Source organism: Fukomys damarensis, unplaced genomic scaffold (genome assembly GCF_012274545.1).
Source record: "Fukomys damarensis isolate Sample0158 unplaced genomic scaffold, DMR_v1.0_HiC HiC_scaffold_4, whole genome shotgun sequence".
In the NCBI taxonomy this organism is placed as follows: domain Eukaryota; kingdom Metazoa; phylum Chordata; class Mammalia; order Rodentia; family Bathyergidae; genus Fukomys; species Fukomys damarensis.
The window spans coordinates 38,318,978-38,335,276 of record NW_022900916.1 but is presented as its reverse complement, the minus strand read 5'-3'; the positions used below and the strand labels follow the sequence as shown (position 1 = coordinate 38,335,276).

General features: G+C 42.4%; 1 protein-coding gene across 1 annotated transcript in view; it reads left to right on the top strand.

The window, feature by feature from the left end:
- Nucleotides 1-16,299, top strand: part of Fam71f1 (family with sequence similarity 71 member F1) — a 21,853-nt gene that overhangs the window by 1,375 nt on the left and 4,179 nt on the right. Inside the window, exons 2-7 of the mRNA XM_010633449.1 lie at nt 3,181-3,662; nt 4,735-4,919; nt 6,034-6,286; nt 6,349-6,355; nt 12,409-12,523; nt 15,740-15,777. Coding sequence (XP_010631751.1) covers nt 3,417-3,662; nt 4,735-4,919; nt 6,034-6,286; nt 6,349-6,355; nt 12,409-12,523; nt 15,740-15,777 — 844 coding nt within the window. The 5' untranslated portion in view covers nt 3,181-3,416. The remainder of the gene's footprint in view (nt 1-3,180; nt 3,663-4,734; nt 4,920-6,033; nt 6,287-6,348; nt 6,356-12,408; nt 12,524-15,739; nt 15,778-16,299) is intronic.

The following is a 16,299-nucleotide window of genomic DNA, read 5'->3' as shown; positions in this document are numbered from 1 at the left end:
TTTTTTTTTTTTTTTAGTTCCTTATATATTCTAAACGTAGGTCCTTTGTCTTAGGAGCAGCTGGCAAAAATTTTTTGCCCAGACTATGGGTTATCTCTACTCTGTTGGTGGTTTCTTTTGCTGTACAAAAGCTTTTTACTAAGATGAGTTCCCAGTTTTTGATTCTTTGTGATATTTCCTGTGCGATCTGTGTTTTGTTCAAAGTCTTTGCTTACACCTATCTTCAAGAGCTCCACCTATTCTCTCTTCCAGCAGATTTAGTGCTTCTGTTTTAATATTTAGATCTTTGATCCACTGTGATTTTAGTTTAGAGCACGGTGAAAGATATGGGTCTGTTTTTAATCTTTAGCACGTGGAAAGCCAGTTTTTCCAGCACCATTTATTAAAGAGGCTAATATTCTTCCTTCTTTGCTTCATCCAGCAGCTGTTGCTGGATTGATTTTTCATGGTTCCTCACTATTTTTAAGAAATTTTTCTTTTCATGATCACTAGCTGCAATTCTGTCTTCTACATCTGATACTCTGTGCACACAGTGGCTCATTCCACTTCATACACTTTCAGTGGAATCTTCAGCGGGTGTCTGTTTGAATCTGCTTCATGGATTCCATTTCTCCTATGTTGGGCATTCATGGTTTTCATCATTTTCCTAAGCTCTTCTATTTTTTTTTTTTTTTAATCTAGATCTGCTCTAGAGTCACTATGTCTTTCATTCCTGTCACTATCTCTGTAGTCATCTGGGAAACTATTTCTGCTTTGATTTTTTTTTTCTTGCAGCCTTATTCATCTGCTTTGTTACTTCTGCTGTTACCACTTCAGAGTCGGGGGGTGGGAGTCTTAATTGTTCCATCGCATTGCCCCCTGGGTTTGCCTTTGGTGAGCTGGAAATTTTAGGTTACATCTTGCTCAAGTGTCCTCTCATTTTCTTTTCCTCTTCTTCTTCTTCTTCTTCTTCTTCTTCTTTTTTTTTTTGTTTGTTTGTTTAATGCCTGGGTTGATGTTGTAAATTACTTATGGCAGGTATCTTTATTGCTGGTATTTATAACCCTTCGGAAATGACTACTTCCCAGAAATGAATTCCAGGTATAGCTGGCTTTTGGGTTTTGAGTCTGTTGCGAGATTCTACCTCTTCAATTTATTGGGGATGAGAAGTTGCTGCCTATATTGGCCTAGCCCCTGGTTCTTTGGCACTGGGCTATAGTACTGATTATGACCCTTAGGCAATCTCGGTCTTGGCACACAAAGAAGAACAACCTATTAGAACAACTATGTCACCTTGGCTAGGGTAGTACAATCAACAACCATGATAGCATCAAATACAGGCAGCCACTGCAGTCCGTTGCATCCACTGCTCTGTTCTCCTCATGCGTTTCTCCATGGAGGCCTCTGGAGGCTAGCAGTCACAGTGTGTCTGCAGGTTCAAGTTGCCCTTCCCATGCTATGATTCAGGGATCAGGGAGAGAGGGCCACTTGCCACCTCCTTCTGCACTGAGGTCTCTCTCTTTGCTCTCTCCATGGGCTTCAATTCTTGCGTCAGATCTTTGCTGGGTCCTACGGACCCACTCACTTCCCTCCTCCTCTTCCTCACATTGCTATATTCCAGTTTCTGGACACCAAATCTTGGAGTGGCTGTTTCTATGCTGCTCACCACTCTGCCATCATCCCCAGAGTTCTAAAATTATACTTTTAAGAAAACTGCAGCCAGGCATATATGTAAACCAACACACTTTATTGTGGTTAAACTTTAACTACAAAAAAGCAGCATATCATCTTAATTTTTTGTTTGCTTTTGTACTGGGGATAGAACTTGGGTTCTTGTGCTTGCAAGGCAGGCGGCAGAACCACTGAGATAAATCCCCAGCCCTATATCATTTTATTAATTCCCTTGTCTTTGGTACTATGTGTTCCTTTCCAAGCCATTTTCAGGGAAATTTAGCCATAGGTCATGGTCTCTGACCCCATCCTTAGAAAACGCTGCCATGGAGGACACTTTCCCTACACAAGAAGCAAAAGAAAATGAGGAGCATGAGTTCAGACACTGCGTCACTAACTGGGAGCTGTGAAGGTGGCCAGGCGTGGATGTAACAGGGACGACCAGAGGAGCAGGCAGGCAGAATCAGACAGGGAAAGCCTTGGGACCCACAGCCCTCTCCCTGACTGTATGGTGGCCAGCAGGTCTAAATCTCTAATCTTGTCCCTTGTAGACATTCTTTATCAAACTTTTTGGCCCTTGCGATTGTGAGACAGGCAGTGGAATCACTGAGCCAAATCCCCGGCTCCTGTCAACTATTTTTCTAAGTGCACCACATTTGACCTTGATAGTCAAAATTCTAGAATTCTGTCTAAATTAAAACACATTTTTTTCCCTGAAATGGCTCTGAATAGTGGTCAGCCTGCTTCACTGCCCTTGATTTAGCTGCCCCAGGATTTGGGCTCCTTCTTTGGCTAAAGCGGAAAGACACAATCACTCTCTGGGAGCAGAATCGGCTTGTTAATGCAGCACAGTCATACACTGGGCTGCTATTCCTCCAGGCTGATACTTTCCTAAAGCCAGACTGAGGCGATAAACTAATTACTTCTCCTGCTCCTCCAGGCTGCTCTCCTAAGCAAAATGAATCATGCATTGGTGACCAATCAGCCGTAGAGAGCCCCCAGCAGCAGCTGCAGCCAAGCCACTTCTAGAAGCTGAAAAGGCTACCACCTATAGAACAGGGCCTACGTGGGTCTAAATCTGGCAAAGGTTGGGAATGCTGCTGTTTGTTTTGTTTTTGTTCCATAGTACTGGGGATTGAGCCAAGGCTACTACTAAATTACATCCCCAGTCCATTTTTAAATTCTTACTTTGAGAGAGTCTTGTGACATTGCCCAGGCTGGACTCAAACTAGCAATTCTGCTATTCTGCTGGATTTTGAGTAGATGAGCAGCCTGTGATGTTGTTTAGGGTAGGCTGCATTAAGATTAAGGGAGGCTGCCAGTGTGGTGGAGTATGGCTATAATTCCAGCTATTCAGGAGACAAGCCTAGGCAATTTAGTGAGACCCTGCCTCAAAATAAAAAGGGGCAGGAGTAGAGCTCTGCAAAACAAACAAAATCAGTAAGGAAAGTTTGAAAAGCAGGAAGGCATTTTCCTCATTGGCTTGGAACCTCCTAACAGTCCTTGCTTCCTGCCTGGTTCACTCCTCAGCAAGTTCTAGGCGACCTACTTCCGGGAGTGCAGAGAAGAGCTGGGAAATGTCAGCAACAACACACTCAGAGGAAAAGGGATTGCCCTTTCCTGAGAGACTGCCATGGTTTTTCATGATGCCATCCATTCATCATTGTGAGCTGACCGGCCAACCCAGGCTTGGCCAGCTGCTCAAGATCGGAAGGGGAGAGAGACCCCAGGACAAATGTGTAAAAGGCCCCTGAGCACGAGCAGACATGTTGACATCAATTCCACATAGAAAGACTTGGAAATCAAAGAAGACAGTAAAAGCCACAAAGTCTTATCCAACCTTCCCTTCCCTGAATGCCTGGGAAGAATTCAGGGGCCTCCTGCCTGTGGATGCGGAACCAAACTCCGGAGTGGGTCTAGGTGTGGAGAAGGGACTGCTCTGCCAGATGGTTCATTCTCCAGAATTCAACCTATTTCCTGACTCAGTGGTGTTTGAAAGCAACTTTGTCCAGGTACTCCTGGGTAGCTCAGAGCAGCATTCCTCGCTTCTCTAAACCTGTTCCTAAGACGTGACTGGGAGAATTTCCGGGACAGGGGTTGAGTGAGAACTGAGGTGAGAATGGAGGGGGCTGAAATCCAAGACCACCCACACTGACCAGGGCTTTGCAGAGCCCTGTTGTCATGGGGGAGAGAAGTCAGGCACCACTGCTGAGTGGAGGCCATGGTATCTGAGTCCCCTGTTTACTGCACCTTCCAGGGTATCACCCAAAGCCAGATGATCAAGGAGGAAGTGAAAGGAGATGGTTTGTGAGGATTAGGAGTAGAAATGCTAATCAGAGAAAGACAGGAGCAGGGCCAAAGAGATCCGGGCTCAGATTCCAGGCCTCTGCTTTCTCGTGGGCAGTGTCATTGTGCTGAACCCATTTCCTCGTGTTAAGGGAGTTGAATTGGTTTGGGGATTAAATGAAAATACAGCAAAGAGAATACCTTGTCTCTCAGGCGCTTGGTGCAGTGTTGTCTGCTTGCCCTGGGCTCCTCCTGGCCAGACAGAATCTAGAATAAATGGAGCGGTGGAGTTGGGAAGGCTCTTCTTGTTCAGTGAAAATGCAGAAGATAACAGGGCTCCTCAAAGAAGAGCTGAACGGACACATTTTGAAAAAGCCAGGAAACAGTTCAGGGAGAATTCACAAACCTGTAATAGTTGCCAGGGAACTCCTGAGTTACAGTTCTTGTGGACAACTGTTAATGGTAGATTATCTAAATACTACGATAGTTTTTTTTTTTTTTTAATCACTAAAGGTTAAAACCCTTGTTCTCAATAAGCAGCAAGAACACTTGTTCTCAAAAAGCAGCATCCCCCTTCCAGGGACACTGACGATACCTGGGGACATTTCTGGTTGTCACAGTTTGAGTCAGGGTTGCTATTAGCATCTAGAGAGTAGAAGCCAAGGATGCTGCTAAAATTTCTACAAATGCACAGTACAGCCTCCCTCTCCAACAAAGAGGTGAGAAACCCCAAGCTAAAACTTGCCACTGCTCCTGCCCCATGCTCAGGCTATGCCTGGGGTGGGTGCTGTGTTGCAGGTCAAGAGGGGCAGAAACTGGATAAAGATCTACAAAGCCTCCAACACCATGGCCCTTGGGGTGACCTCCTCCGTGCCCTGCCTACCCCTTCCCAACATCCTCCTCATGGCCAGAGTCAGATGGCATCAGGGGCAGAGCCAGACATGGAAGAGACCAGCTATAGCTCCAAACATCATCCTGAAGAGGTAAGCACTGCAGGTGAGAATGAGGCACAAGAGATGGGGTGGGGAGACCCCAAAGTGACTCAACTGGTTGATGACTAAGCTCATGGCAGGGAGAAAGTGAAGAAGACACTGGCAGTGACATTAATTTTTATAGACAGCAGTAATCCAAGCCAGGCAGTGCACTGGCAGGGCAAAGGCCACATGTCACGAAGGGAGGCATTCTGTGGACAGGATGAGGGGCCTACCTCCAAGTCCATTTCCCTTTTGCTGTGATCCCCCCACTGGATTCACAGGAACCTCGTCCTTTGGCTAAGGGGCAGGGAGGCAGGGAGGTCTGGCAGATGGAGCACTGGCTGGGAGAGACAGGTTCTTTCTAGTCCTTGCTGTGTAAGTAACTAGACTCAAATAATTTTTGAGTCACAAGTCATTTGCTGTATCTCAGTTTCCCCCTCTATAAAATGAATGGGACAATGTCCCACTTAGAGGTGACATGTTTTTCTGGGATAAAACAGCCCCTCTGGATGTTTCAGTGTCTTTCAACAGTCTGTAGCGTGTCTCGTGAATCTCTAGATATTCCCGATGTCCAGGAAAATCCTTCATTTCTCCATGCTGCCACCTGACAGACCTCTCCTTGCTGTTCTTGGTGTACCTACAGCAAGTACAGCCCAGTTCTGTCTTTCTAGTTAGATCCAAAGCCAGCTCCTTGAACTTTGGCTCCTTTAAGAAGAGTTCTAGAGGCACTAAAGTCAATAAATGGATAAACTGGATGGGTGGGCCAGGTCTCTCTGTGCATCCAGAAGGAAATGGCAAAGCCTCATGACTCCAGCTACCTCACTCCTAGGCTGTCTCTCTCAAGGAGGGTCCAGTGAACAGCAGTGTGACAGTCCTGGCAGGGAGGAGCACAGACAAAAATTCAGATTCCAGGGTCACATTGCAGACCTAGTGAGTCTGAATCTTTGGAGATGTCTTTGGGCACCTGCATTTTAAGCTTCCCAGGGGTATCTGTTCTCACCATGCTAAGAACTCTCTCCTACCCCTAAAAGGCTTGTCCTCAAGGAGACATCCGTTGTTTTAATGAAGATAATGTGGCATCAGTAGCAACAGGGCTGTCAATGTGTCTCCCTCTTGCCTTCAGGATTCTCCCATTGAAGTTTGTGGAGCTCCAGGTCTGTGACCACCTCCAACGTATCCTGCGGTTGAGGACAGTCACTGAGAAGATCTACTTCCTAAAGCTCCACCCAGACCACCCTCAGACTGTCTTCCACTTCTGGATCAGACTGGTGCAAATTCTGAAGGAGGGCCTATCCATCACCACCAAGGATCCTAGGATTCTTGTCACCCACTGCCTGGTACCCAAGAACAACTGCAGCTTGTCTGAAGACTCTAAGGTAAAGGAACATCACTACTGGCCTTGAGCTAAGGCCAGAGCTAAGAAGTAGGCCTGAGACAGCTGGTGAGTGTGCACCCCAGGAAGAAGAGCTCAGCTTAAGGCCTTTTTCCAGAAAGCTTTGTTGAAGTATTATTTATGAGCTTAAAAATCCTATGTAAGTGTACAGTTTGACACCACCAGTGAATGTGTACAGTTGTGCAACCACCAACCAACCACTGCGACAATCCAGTTTTGGACCATCTCTATTGCCCTGAAGAATTCCCTTTCCATATTGGCAGTCAGTCACTCCCTATTCCTATTCCTAGCTCTAGGCAACCATTATTTTTCTTAGGCATTTCATATAAATGAAACCTTACCCTGGAGCAATGTAATCCCAACACTTGTGAGGCTGAGGCAAAAGAGTCACTGCAAGCCAGGGCCAGCCTGAACTACGTAGCGAGACCCTGTCTCCAAAAAGAAAAACAAAAACAAAAAACCCTTACAGTACGTAGTCTCTTGTGTGTGGATTTCAAGAAGTAAAATGCTTTTGAGGTTCATTCATGATTGCATGGGACCACCTCTGGGGCAGAGTCACAGACTGTCAGTAGATCATTCCTTGTGATTGTGCAATAGAATTATGCCACCACAGCAGTAATATATTACATTTTCTTTAGCAGATGGACATTTGAGTTGATCCAGGAGGGCTATAATGAATAAAGCTGTTATGAACAATAGAGGTTGTGGTCTCCAGTACCAAACAAAACCAAACAAAACCAAACACAACAAAACAAAACAAAACAATAAAGGTTGTGATATAGTCTTCCTTTCCTTTGTCTTGGCTAGATTTCAAGGAGTGGTAGTACTGGCTTATGTGGAAAGCTAACTATTAAAGAAACTAGCAAACTGTTTTCTTAGAATGGCCATTTCATGTTCCCACCAATAACACATAAAGGTTTCTGTTTCTCCACGTTCTTTCTAACACTAATAACCGTCTATCTTTTATGTTATACTGGTTTTAGTGCATGTGTGGCGGTTTTACTTTGGATTTCTGTAATGATAATGATGTTGAGCATTTTCCTGGACTTTTTATTTATGTATCGTCTTTGGTGAAATGTGCATTCAAATCTTTTAACCAGTTTTAAGCAAAGTTCTGTCTTCTGCTTGAGTTGCAAGAGTTCTTTGAATATTCCGAGTACAAGTATGTAATAGACATAAAATATGAAAATGTTTTCTCTCAGTTTGTGAATTTTCATCTTCTTAATGATATTTTTAAATTTTTTGTTAGCATATATTTGCAGTATGTAATGTTTACATTCCTTGTGGTTGGTACATACTCATAACACATCTTAACTCCTTTTAACATTCCCTTTCCCTCCTTTCTCTTCTCCCTCTGCGGCTCTCTGTGGGGACCCCGTCCCGCGGGGAATAGGAGGTGAGAGCCGCCTCTTATTCGTGGGTCATCAGAGGCCGATCCGATCTTGAATGTCTGTGGAGGAAATCTTTAAGAAGTTAGAGTACACGGCCCAAGTCTGGTTTCTGATCAAAGGCGCTTTATTGGCTCAGCAAAACGATTATATACTGTTATCCCAGGGGGAAGGTTCAGCAAGCTTATTGGACAGTTCAAACAAATCCTCTACCAATCACATGAGTCACTCAAGCATTTAACCATACAGCAATCAGTATTTTACCAAATGTGGGGAGGGGTAAGTGGGAAGGCATACATCAATAGTTAACCCTATGCGATCTTTAACTTCACAATCTCTAGGGGCAAGCAGGACAAGGAAATACCACCGGCCTCCTGCTCCAGATCCCGTGACCCTGTGGTTAGCACAAAGGGCTATTTTTTCTGTAAGATTTCCTGTTTGCCCAGGGGCTAGACCTGCCATAAGTCACGTATGTAGTCTAGTGGGATTTTTCCACCGAGGCAAAGGCTAAGGTTGAGGGCAGTCATCTTATGCAGGCCCAAGCAGTCTCTCACATCCCTCCATCTTTTTTTTTTTTTCTTTCTTTCTTTTAGGCAGGGTTCTCACTATGTAGTTCAGGGTGGCTTTGAACTCACTGTGTAGCTCAGGCTGGCCTCAAACTTGTAGCCATTCTCCTGCCTCAGCCTCCTGAGTGCTGGGATTACAGGCTGGGTTTGTACCACTGTGCCTAGCCTTCTCCCTCTATCTCCTGATCCCTTTTCCACTTGAAAAAGATCTATCTCCCTACTTCCTATGATTTATCTTTTATTTTGCTCTTTATTTATACTTTATAATTATAAATTTATTTATAATTTGGGTTTCTCATATAAGAAAAACCATATGATATTTAAGCCTCTGTGTCTGATTTATTTCACTTAATATTATGGTCTCGAGGTGCATCTATTTTCCCACAAATAATTTAAGTTTATCTTTCTTTGCGGCGGAGTAGTACTCTATCGTATATATATCACATTTTCTTTATCCATTCATCTGTTGATGGACATATAGGACCCTTCCAAGATTTAGCTATCATGAGTTGTGCTGCTATAAACACGGGTGTGCATGTCTCACTGTAATATGTCTTTAACTCAGTGATGTTTTTCAAGGAGCAAAAGTTTTTAATTCTGACAAAGTGCATTTGTCAAATTTTTCTTTTATGGCTCCGGCTTTTGGCACTATATCTAGTAACTCTTTGTTCAACCCAGAATCACAAAGTTTATCTTGTTTTCTCCCAGAAGTTTCATAGATTTACTCCTGCATTGCTGTCTACAGTTCAAGTTGAATTAGTCTTTGTGTATGGTAGAGGTGAAAGACTACTTTCATTTATTTGCTGTTTTTCTTTCTCTTCTTTAGCATGAGGACATGCAATTATTCCAGCACCATTTATTGAAAAGACTCTGCCCTCCTATTTGAATTGTTTTGACATCTTTGTTGAAAAATCACTTGACCATACATATAAGGCTTTATTTCTGGAGTATCCCTTCTGTCCCATTGAGCTATTTATTTATTTGTATGCCATTGCCAAAGAGAATTAATTGATGAAGTTTCACAGTAAGTTTTGGATAATATGAGTCTTCTGATTTTGTTCTTTCTCAGATTATTTTGGCTATTCTAGATCTTTTGCATTTCCATATAAATTTTAGGGTCAGTTTATCAATATTTTTATTTTTTTAATAGCAAAACATTTATTGGTATCTTTTAGGCATATATAATAGAACTCATCATAGGAAATTTGCACCTGTACATCTCCCCTTAGTTTATCAGTTACTGCAAAAGAAAAAAAGATGCTAGAATTCTGATGAGCATATGTTGAATTTATACATCAGTTTGGGAAGAGATGCCATCTTGACAATACTGAGTCTCCCAATATATGCATATAGAATATCTCTCAATTTATGAGAATGTGATAAAAAATACAGTGAATGTTTTAATTTTTTTTTTTGAGAAAAGAGTCTCACTGTATATAGTCCAGGCTGCCCTTGAACTCACTATGGACCCCAGTTTGGCCTCGAATTCACAATGATCCTCCTGCCTCAGCTTCTTGAGTGCTGGGATTACAGGCGTGTGTCACCATGCCAGGCTAACGATTTATTAGAGTAAAACACACATCACCATTAAGCCCCCCTCAATGCTGCCCCTTTCTTTGAACACACTTATGTCATTGTTCTTGTCACTTTTGCTTCAGTTCTGTAATTCTTCTTCCATGTCTTTAGTTTTACTGTTTTGAAATCCTGAATTAATTTTTAAAAGTTTACTTTTCATGGTCATTTTAACATTGGGGAAGATCCAGAATTTGCATGATACCAAATTTGGTGAATAAAATGAATGAGGATGCATTATGATGTTTTTACAGGCCTGCCTTTCAATTGGACGGCACTTGGCAGCAGCACTCACCATATATATATGGTATATACATATACATATATGTCAATCACATATGTATGGTGTGTGTGTGTGTGTGTGTATATATATATATATATACACATATATATATATCACATCTTGTAAAGACACTAAATTAAAGACTAATTTTTTCAAGAACTGCTTCAGAAAAAGGCAAGAATGAAGGGAAAGTGTGCTTGAAGCAAAGGAAAGTATTTTGAGGGGGATTAATGCCAATGTACATTTTACTGCAATCATTTATAAAATTTAAGCATGCACGGGGCTAGGGACTTAGCTCAATGGTGCCATGCCTGTCTTACAAGGGCAAAGTCCTGTGTTGGATCCCTGGTACCCAAAAAGCTGTATTTTTTTAAATCTCCTCTTGTATTTTGACCTTTTAAAATTTTTCTTAGCAATATTTTGTGGTTTTCAGTAAATGAAGTTCTATATTTTTTTCTTAAATGTATCTCTAAGTATTTTATTTTTGTCGATGTGATTGTAAGTAGAATTGTGCTTTCTTAACTTCATTTTTGGATCAGTCATCAATAGTATACAGAGATAAGATTGATTTTGAGTCTTAATCTTGTACATTTGTTACAGTAGTTTTGTGGATTACTTGGGAAGATGGATATAATCATTGTCGTCTGCCAGTATAGATAATTTTACTTCTTTATCTCCAGTCTGAATGGATTTATTTCTTCATTGCTTCTTTGCATTTGCAAAGTCAGAGGGAAAAGCAGACATGTTCACCTTGTTCCTGATCTTAGAATAAACGTGCTTAGTCTTTCATCATTTTTATCATGATGCTAATTATGGAATTTTTGTGGACGCTCTTTCTCAAGTTATGAAAGTTCCTTTCATTCTTTCTTTATTGGGAGTTTTCATCACAAGTGATTATTGGGTTTTATTAAATGCTTTTCTGCAGCTATGAAGATGATCGTGTAATCGATCCTTTATTCTGATATAGTCTATTACATTAATTGATTTTCTATACTAAGCCAAACTTATATTCTTACAATAAATTCCATTTGAGCACTCGGGAGGCTGAGGCAGAAGGATCACTGAGTTCAAGACCAGCCTGGGCTACATAGTGAGTTCCAGGTCAGTCTCAACTACACAGTGAGACCCTGTCTCAAACAAAACAAAAATAAATAAATAAATAAATTCCATTTGTTTTTGGTCTATATAATCCTTTTTCTGTGTTATTGGATTCAGTTTGCTACCATTTTGTAGATGAGTTTTGCGTCCGTATTTGTGAGAGATATTGGTCTATAGTTTTCTTGCGATATCTTTGTGAAACTCTGGCATTGGTATCAAGTTAATTCTAGGTTCATTGTGTGAGTCAGGAACTGCACCCCACCCAGTTTCCTGATTTCTTTTCTTTTCTTTTTTGATTTTTGAGACAGGGTCTCACTATGTAGTTGAGACTGACCTGGAACTCACTATGTAGCTCAGGCTGGTCTCCAACTCACAGTGATCCTCCTGCCTCAGCCTCCCAAGTGCTGGGATTACAGGTGGGTCCCACCACACCCGGCCTCCTAATTTATTTTCTGAATGAGTTTTTGAAGGACTATTATTACTTCTTTAAAGTTTTGATAGATTTCACCAGTGAAGCCACCTGGAATGTTTGCCTTTGGCCTCTGAGCACAAAGAATGTGAGTCTGACTTGAGCCACAACACCAATTCCATAAAGGCAGATTTTTCTGTCTTCCTCAGTGCCCCACTGCCTAGTGCAAAGTTGAATAAATACTGAGTGAATGACTAATTGACAAATGAATGAATGAGTACGGCCAGCATACACAACTGGAGCGCCTTGGGTATCACACAGGCAGCAGGAAAGAAATTAACTTTACCCAGCTATAAAAAGCAGCTCCCTACAGGATTTTTCTTAGAGAAATTAATTTTAAAAGCACTCGCTAAATTCTCTAAATAAATATACGATGTTCTTACTTTGAAGTACAAAACCAAGTATCTTTATTAAAGTGTACATGAATAGGCTATATAATAAACCATGTTAAGGTATTCTAATAGGAATAGGTTATCTACTAAATTGTGTTAAAAGTAGTCCATGAGGTTATTACCCTTGGGGCAGCAAAGGATACTTATAACAGTACATGGGTATAAACAAATAGGGTCTCAGAGTTCCTCCACAGCAGGTGGTGTGCCTGCCCAGTGGGAGAGTTTGAGGTAAAATTAATTACTTTCCTGTTGCCTGTGTAATATGCAAAAGTGTGGGTCATGACATTAAGAAAATGTAGAGATCCACTTGTTTGTTTGTTCTCCATATGGTCAGTAGAGAAGAAACTCCAAGCCTCCCAACGCAGCGAGAGCCTCATGCAGCTGATGGCCAAGGGGGAGAGTGAGGCCCTCTCTCAGATCTTTGACGACCTGCACCAGCAGAAACGCTTCAGGTACATGGCTCAAGCCTCTGACGTCCCTTCCTACAGCCCAGATGGTCTGGTCAGGAGACCCAGAAACTAAGTCCTTTATTTAAGGAGCACAGGGAGGGGCATGAAATACCTCCACACAGTGCCCAGTCTTTATCCTCAACTTGGGGCGGCTCTTCTCTGGCCTCTTTGCCTTGGCTTCCACCACGCAGCAAGCATGGCAGGCTTGACTCCAGAGAAGGAATCGTATCAAAAATGAAGAGTAACTCTTCAACAGTGAGAATGAGTGAGAAATACAGGTAGAAAAAAATAGAACCTAATTTATAGTCCAGTTCTTAGTCCTATAGAGAAATAATCAAAACATTGTTTAAAACCCTGACTACCTTTTAGATTTACCTATCTACTGGACCTCCACTGGGACTTTGTGGAGTGTTGGTTTTCCATGTAGTCCGTCCTAGGTGACACCAGGGTACAGTCCTGTTTCCTCCATGTCTGAGGAAATGTGCCTTGATGTGCAGTCCTTAGTACTGAGTCTTTTTTTTTTTCCTCATTAAGTTTATTGGTACATTTTAGGTCTATAGTACAGTTACATTCATCATTGGGATCTTGTACCTTTACATGACAGGTCTTGGTTCTCATTTTAGTACTGAGTCTTAAGACTGTTTGATATAAGGGGGACAGGATTTGAGAGAATTAGACCAAAGGGCACCATGAACAGAGAGCAAAGGTAAAGTGAGGTCCAGGGTCCTGATCATGTCATTTGTAGTGTAAAAGAACAGAAATAGATCAGCAAGAGAAAAACGAGATGCCAGAGAGAAGAGATTTTTGTCACAACAGGAATCATTTATACCAGCAAATCTTGTGGCAAAACAAGTCTCCATTTTTTCTTTTCTTTTTTTTTCTTTTTTCTTTTTTTCTTTTTTTTTTTTTTTTTTTGTAATCACTATATAGTTCAGGCTGGCCTTGGACCCGGGCTGCCTTCAAACTCATGGTGATTGATCCTCCTGCCTCAGTCTCCCAAGGGCTGGGATTGCAGCTGTGTACTGCTATACCTAGCTTCACCTTTCTCACTGTGTGGTGGTAGTAAATTTAAAACAAGTATTTAGGGGAGGCAATCTGTCATGCTGGTGAAGAGCACACATAGGGCCCATATCACTGACTACACCCCTGAGCCATTGCTTAACTTTTCTGGGTCTCAGTTTTCACATCTGTAAATCAGATCCCAGATACTGCTAAGATTAAATGAACTCATATGGATCAAGGCTTCAGCCTGCTGCTCAGCAGACTTAGAGGTAGACATATGTAAGATCTAAATAAATATTAACTTGTCTCATGACTCTTTTAAAATGTTTTTATTAGTGCATGTTTGCAGTACATAATGATTACATATAACACATTTTAATTCTTTTTCCAGTCCCTTACACTCCTCTGCCACCCGCCTCCCTCCACCCTTGATCCCCTTCCACCTGAGAAATGTCTCTCTCCCTACTTCCTATTATCTATCTTTTATTTTGCTCTTCATTTATGTCTTGGGTTTCTTATATAAGAGGAACCATGTGGCACTAAGCATGTGTGAATTGTCTCATTCATCGAGATAGAGAGAGGTAGAAAAGTATGAACCCAAGATGAAGACTTAGCTGCCCAGTGGTAAAGAATATATCACTCTTTACATTATACTGTAATTAGGAAACTTCTGGGCAAGATGTCACATTACTGAGCTAGAGAATTCTGGATTCTAATAGACCAACATCATTTGGAGAAACTTTTTGAGTGACTCCGTTATTAAACACTGACTGTTAAGTCACTAAATTGCCCTGGTTGGGCTCAAACTTTTGGTCCTTCTGCCTCACCCTCCCAAATCACTGAGATTACAGGTGTGTGCCACCATGCCCAGCCTAAGCTTCTGATTTTTAAATTATTATTCAAAGGACACCTTATGCTCATTGGCTACAACTCAGTTCCATAGCCATGCCCAGCTGCAAGGGAGGCTGGGCAATACAATCTCATTTCTTTGCAGCCAGAGGCCCAAATAATATTAGGTTCTTGGCTCCAGAGGGAGAAGGGAACAAGGGTTACTGGGGGCCTCCTGGCTATCACGGGTGCAGACAGCTTCTAGTAATTCCAGAAGCCCCCTGTTGGTACCACAAAAATTTTCCAGGAGGTTAACAACTGAAGGATAAATAATAGCCAGAGAAAGAGTGGAGAAGTAGCTGGGCATGGTGGCACATGCCCGTAATCCGAGCACTCAGGAGGCTGAGGCAGGAGGATTGCCATGAGTTTGAGGGTAAGTTCAAGGCCAGCCTGAACAGCATAGCATGACCCTGTCTAAAAAAAAAAAAAAAAAAAAAAAAAAAAAAAAAAGAGTAGAGAAGTGTCAGGCAGGTCAAAGGAACAAATGGGTTCACAGATGAAACCTTGCCCAGCGGGAGAAGCTTAGTGAGTTTAGAGAAAGGGCAGGAAGACCAGTAGGGGAGAGCAAGTGGTAGCCAAAGTGAATAAGTAGAAGTGGATAGGGCTTGGGAAGCCCCGCAAAGGAATTTCAAGCTACATGTAATGTGAGTCTGAGCAGCATTTTAAACAGTGATGTGATTCAATTTACATTTTGAAAAGGTCATGCTGGCTGCTGCGTGCCAGTTGATTTGAAGGGAGGGAAAAGGGCTTGGCAGAGACCAGCCAGGAATGTATGGCTACCTAGTGTGGCCTGGCATGTATACGACAGGCCAGAGGGGTACATGAAAAGGAGGGTTCATTCTGGCTTCACTGTTATCTCAGTAATTGTTTTGTGCAGACATTCAGCTCCTTCTCTTCTGTTCCCAGAAGAAAGCCTGAGTGATGGTCTTTCTCCTCATTCTGGCAGGTCCTCGTCTGGTGGCAATTATTATCAGTCTTTGCCCACTGGCAACAACATGCAATTAAGCAGTAAATAAATTAAATGGCTGAGAGCCAGGACAGAACAGATGCAGTCACACCCTGCCCCTCCTCAGCAAAATCAGCAGCACAGGCTCTGCTCCCCACCTTCCCCATCCCACCTCCCACCTCCCTCTTTTCTTCTGGAAATTTAATATGCATCACACACGCCCAACACAGCCACAGCTGGCCCTTTTCAAGTTTATATCTGTCTCTAAAGCTTCTGCAACGGGAAAAATCTAACTAGAAATAAGGTTTGAAATACAAGTTTAATGCTCAATTCCTTTACTTTTGACCTTCATTCTCTTGATCCGGAAATGTCTGGAATTCCAGGAGCAACAAAAAGATGAAGATGAACAAGGCCTGCTCAGGTAACGGAGGGTGCAGGGCACACAGCCTCATGGAGCTGTCTACACCGCAGCCCTCAGTCCTCAATCCCGTGGGACCTTCCTAGTGCCATTAGGATTGCTAGCATCTCTTAGTCATGGCTTGAATGCCTCTGGGCTCTTCGACTAGTGGACACCAAACCCTACGATTTCTTTTTTTGTTTGTTTTTTGGTAGCAAGGATCAAATCAAACTCAGGACCTTGCACTTGTGAAGCAGGCAGCAGCACCTCTGAGTTAAATCCCTTGCCTGTGCCAATTTTTTTCTTTGAAATCTGTGGCTGCCTGTCTGTCCGCACCCCTCCCCCTCACTATGCATGCTCCCACACACATATATATATACTGTACTACTGAGCTACACTCCCAGCTATTTTTTTTTAAATTTTGAGACAGGGTCTCACTGTATTGCCAAGGCCAGTATCAAATGTACAATTCTCCTGCCTCAGTCTCCTGGGTAGCTGTGATTACAGGCATGTGCCACTCCCCCGGCTGTTTGTTTTTATATATCT